The sequence below is a fragment of the Necator americanus genome, chromosome V, assembly GCF_031761385.1.
Source record: "Necator americanus strain Aroian chromosome V, whole genome shotgun sequence".
NCBI classification, from domain to species: domain Eukaryota; kingdom Metazoa; phylum Nematoda; class Chromadorea; order Rhabditida; family Ancylostomatidae; genus Necator; species Necator americanus.
The window spans coordinates 27323278-27328840 of record NC_087375.1 but is presented as its reverse complement, the minus strand read 5'-3'; the positions used below and the strand labels follow the sequence as shown (position 1 = coordinate 27328840).

The window sequence follows — 5563 nt, the reverse complement described above, 5'->3', positions numbered from 1 at the left end:
CTCCTTTTTTAAAGCAGTTTAAATAAATATTGTGTATTTAGTGATTGTTGGAAGCAAATCGAAGTGTATATTTATTCATACAGTAAATTAGTAGAGAATAATTTATCCGCGTTCTTGATCGCTGTAGTTCAGTTACCCTTGGATTTCCCTCCTTTCCCCTTGTGGTGTTTATGGTGATGGTGATCGTAATCATCATAGTAATAGTAATACTCATCACAACCCTCTTCGCTGCTGCCTAAAATAGAGGAAATCAGAGCTGAAAACGGAAGTTCCGTGCTCAATCTCTGTATTTGCTATATAGGAGAGGCCCCTCGCATGTGATTCTCATGAACATAATCGATTAACTGAAGTCCTATTCAAATCTTTGGAGTTTCTGGGTTTGACAACAACTTTCAACACACGCGTTACGTCGTCCACGCAATTGGCGCGGCACAAGATATGTGTTCACATCGCGATGAATCAAGCGAATGATGAAAATTTTTAAAAATGTGCATAATTCTTTAGTTGTAACACTTTTTAGTAGAAGATCTGAAGATGTGCAGAGTGCGGATAATAAGTGAAACAAGAATAAAGTACGGTACAAAAATAAAGATTACAGCGCAAAAGCAGAATTAAAACACTGGGGTGGGGAACAATTCTCGTTTTACGAACCTGTGCAATTTTGGACAAAGAGGAGGACTCTAAGAAATAGTTTTGAGCAGAATTCATTCAAGAATTATTGCTGGATACGGCAGGCGCTGAAATCCTTCCCTCAATGATGAACCATAGTGGGTTTTTGTTTAATTGCTTGTAAAAAAAATTCTCATGCAAAATGTGGTCCACTTTTAAGGTTTCAACACATATTTCTTGTACGAAATAGTAGCTGGCTGTTTCCTTTGCTTGAAAATATTCCGGCAATCTGTGATATTGTCGGACTATGGCAGTTGCACAACCGTTGTCACATTAAGCACTTGCTACAAGGGATAGTGAAGCAAAGTAGTGAATTGAGATATTATAATAATAATGAAGTGAAACGCTCGATAAGTACGCATCGCATGATATTCTCATATGGGTAAGGATTCATGTTTATCGAATCGACATTTGATGGAGCGAAAAGAACTTACCGCTATTCTTGCATTTCCCCTTATGTTTGTGCTTTCCTGGATGACAAGCGGCAGCAATAGTCACCAGCACCAATAAGATAATTACAGTGCGCTTCGAGAACATTCTCGACCAAATAAATTGGCAGACGAATGCAATGCGTAGTTAATTCTTGAAGCTGACGGCATTATATAGGTTCCGCTATGGAATTTTATATGGAGGACCTGTTACGCTGCCAACGACGATATCCATATACCTTTTGATTGGGATGCCCAGTTAAGCGAACAGATTGCGCGCTTTAGCGATCCGATACGTGTGTGTGTGTGTGTGGGTTGGCTGGAACCGCTCTCGGATTTTCAGCTCAGCTCGATTATGAGATGACGTTAGCGCTGAATAAATAGATGTAGTTGCAATTATTCTCTTCCGACAAGCATTCCACAAGATACTATGTGTCCAAAAAATACGCTTAGCCTTCAAGATCCCAATTTGACTCAATTCTTCACCACTTTGAGAAGGTTCAAAGTCGGAGTAATGTGTTCAGTTGCTAGCAATTCTTAAGGAAATATCCTAGGGACGGATTAACAAGTCGATTTCTGAACCACCTAAATTTTTGAACTTCCAGAATACTGTCTGCACTACATATTTACAGTGCTCGTAATATAATATACTTATTGCCATCCAATACAGCATAGGGGTTAGAAGTTTCACAATTCTTGGACAATCAGTAATTTAAGGATTAAGCAAACAAACCCTAGTATCTGCTGTAGCGTTCTGGGTTTGTGAAAAGGATCTCGCCAGAGGATTTCTCACCTTCTGTGGCAGGATAATCAGCTGCCAACCCACAACACATCAAGCTGTGAGCCTTGCTGTGTAAAACTTAGGCGAAATTCTAGTGAGCTCTGTTCCGCGTTATTTTTTTTATTTTACGTGTTTTATGGCACACCTGTAGTCCCTTTCGAATAAATTGATTAAATAAATGAATTTGGCATCTAATTACGCTGAAAGGGCGTTCCATCCCTCTGGTATCGACAAATTAGGACGTTTTTATAAATTGCTATGTTCTGAAAGGGAGTCGAACATGTTCGCACATTCGGAGAGGATTGATGGATTCCAAATATTTAATCCTTTATACTTTATTGCCAACAACTCGAGAACTTCTGAATTTCACAGCTTCCGAAAATCATACTTCACCTTAGATATCTTTTCTTTCTCACAAAAATCTCGCACCAGCTGGAAATCGTAAATCAAGGACGACGAGGGTTTGATGCGCATCGATATCGGTGATATCTGTTACATATCATCACGATCTACGGCAGAGCTAGATCAAAACTCACCTGTGAATATGAGTGAATGATAATCGACAAGAGTGATTTAGGTGTGGATAGAAAATCTCCAATTAAACAGGGATCCAATAAGCAAAATGATAGATATGTCGGGATTATGGTGGAATCAGGACCCCACACACATTTTTCAATACTTTGACTGCATCGGCTCAAAATTATCGCAGTAATTTGTAGAAATTATGATGAATGCCAAGCGAGAAGTGAGCTTGAAGCATCACGCTCATAAAAATTTCTTTTAAATCATACAATCCACAAAATAAAAACAATTCAGATGTGGTTACAGAAAAAGTGGACATTTGTTTCAACATTGTCTATGTATCTCTGACCTGCAATATTCTTGCAGTTTCGCTGACCTTCTCCTTTGATAAGATTGTATTGGTTTTTCTGGAAAGCTTTTCGGCCTTTCGCAGAACAAATTGGTTCTGACAATTACTTTTGGATAACCTTGGGTCATTTTCATCTCAAGCACAGATAAGACTTTTTTCTGCTTCGGACCTTCAAATTTGTCTAGGATGTTGACTAATGGTGCGTCCATACAATACACTAACTCTTGATAGGCTCCCCAGCAAAAAAAAAAGTTGAAGAACTTCTACTAAGTCATATTCCACATTCCTCGTATTTTACTTTTCTGCTATCATGAATGTCACCGGGGCCTCTCTATAGATCTGCTGTCAAGCACCGCACCTTCTACAGAAAAAAAGCTAGGGAAATATTACATAGGGAATTAAACTAAAATCTTGGAATTAAGCTTGAAGCCTAATGATCAGATGCTTGAGATTTACAATACATTGCACATTGCTCACTTTTGACACTTTGTGGTTACGAACATGGTGACCCTAGGCATTTATTTATTTATTTGTATTTATATATTTACATGTATATTTCACCATCGTAACTCATCGCATTAGTTACACTGTAACTGAATGGTTACAGTATCACAGGAATTGTAGCACAACAGAATATATGGTTCCGCTGGTGTGTGTTTCTACTCCGAAATTCTCAGCTATGCCGCTTTTCCACTTAGTCGCGCTGGTCGCCGATCTTATCAATGACAGATTTAATTCGAAAAGCTGAAGACCTTGAAATCTGCATAGAGGTATATAAGCCATGGTTTTTAAGTGAGCTTCAACCCACATTTACCACTGAGTCGCTTCTTTTTGAAGCTACCGGTCTTTGCAGCTATGACGGTTTCATTTCCGATGCAGTTCCCTTTTCTCTGCAATACTTCCTTCGCAAATGCTTACTTACATCAGCGCCACGGGTCGCACGGACCTCATAAGACTTGCCCATTAAGACCACGACTTCTTCGTATTTATAGCGGATCACTGTTTCCCACATAAGTACAGTTCATCGCTAATGAATCGATCCAAGATTTTTTCCTGTTGGTTCACAATATTACCGAAGTCTAAGGGAACAATGATTTCAGTCCAACAACCCCAAGTTCTCCAAGTCCTCTCTTCTTGAAACCTCGGCATTTATGCTTTATTATTTTGTATAACAAGAAAACATAAATTATATCAGTACTATTACTGGATGACATGTTTAGAAGGTCAAAATATCCTTGTATCAACAAACCATAGGTTAACATGCCCATGTGCCTGGGGATTTGGCAAAAAGTTGTCGTGACTTGTGACCAGTTGACTGCCAATTTAATTTATCTTGCTATTTGTCCCTGATCCATCCAAAAGTTAAGGAAGGTTATCCCTATTTCTTCGAGTATATCCTGTAGAAAAAGATGTCAACTCCTTTGTTATATTCTCGGTATTTTGGGGATTTACCTACGAGTAATTCGTTCATTTCCATCACATATGCGAAGGAACGGTCTAATTCAGAAACTTCAATCGTACCCCCTTCTACTATTATTCTACCCCTATTCAGGACTAATTGCAGGGAAAATAAGAGGCAAAATGCTCAGAAAGTGGTGGACCCAAAATTAATTAGGTCAGGAAGCAAAGGGGAGCTGATAATCCCTGAACTTACGACCAAATAGAAACCAGTAAAACCAAACTCTTGTTATTGATCCCACCCATTCCTTCCGCCACCGACCAATAGCGAACCCTCTTAATGAAAATGATCCTGAAAATTTGCAAGTGGTCAAACAAAGTAATGACGGTCGAAAAAAAATGCGCAAGATATATGCTCACCTTCAATATAGAGCAAGTGCACAAAAAGTCGGCAATCGTTCACCCTTATTACATAATTTTTATTTCTCATTTCATTTTTTTCATTTCAGAAATGTTCTCGCGTGCAACTATCGTCATTCTCGCACTTTGCATAACTATAGCCGTAGCCTGCCATGGCGGAAGTCACCCCAAGTCACATGGGTCGAAAATAAAAAAGTGCAAATCGCATGGAAGTTCGTGTGACTTTCTTTAATACTGTGGACTACAGTACCTCACTTTGCATACAAATATAAATGTTTTTATGCTGTTTTTTTAGAGGGTAGTGGCAGCGAGAGTCATGAAGAGGATTGTGTCACAAAGTACGAAGGCGACTACGAAACAACCTATGACACCGAGAACACCGACGACAAAGGTAAAAAGAACTTTTTTGTCCTTTTGTAAGCACACAATTCACAAAATTTCTATCTGACCCAGAGTTACATCAATAACTCCGCTCTTTTCAGATATTAACGTGAAGGTTACCGTATCTCCTGGTCGGCGATAATTATTGATTGTTTGGAGATCTAATTATATGGTAGTGCATATGAGATTATAAGATAAATATATAACATTAATCAGCAGTGTTTTACAATTCATCATATGTGCCATGAATGGGGAGAGAAAAGAGAAACAAGAAAAAAAAAACTTCTCAGGAACACATTTATGAAATTAGTGAGATTGCATGCCGACTGTTCCATTATCCGACTTTTAACGAGACTACTCCACAGACTGCTGTGATCAAAAGGTAGTAAGATTTTCCAATTTAAAACTAACGGGTTTATCCAAATCCATCTTTATTCTCATTTTGGCACAACCTTTACCGACATTTGTGTCAGATTTCATAACAGGACCGTCAGTTGTTAATGAGTTATGCTTGTTGACCTTTGCCTCCAAAAGTTCATTCTTCGATGCGCCGTTTCACACGGTTTTGGTTGTTCGCGACTTCTTCATCAAAAATTCCACTCATATCGTTCTGCC

The 5563-nt window shown here is 38.7% G+C and overlaps 1 protein-coding gene across 1 annotated transcript; it reads left to right on the top strand.

Moving 5' to 3' along the window:
* Nucleotides 1-4658: 4658 nt before the first annotated feature.
* Nucleotides 4659-5090, top strand: RB195_015374 (uncharacterized protein; the record flags this gene model as incomplete). Its single annotated transcript, XM_064206057.1, has 3 exons — nucleotides 4659-4779; nucleotides 4863-4958; nucleotides 5050-5090. The coding sequence occupies 3 exons, from the start codon at nucleotides 4659-4661 to the stop codon at nucleotides 5088-5090; spliced, it is 258 nt and encodes an 85-aa protein (XP_064061938.1).
* Nucleotides 5091-5563: the final 473 nt, after the last annotated feature.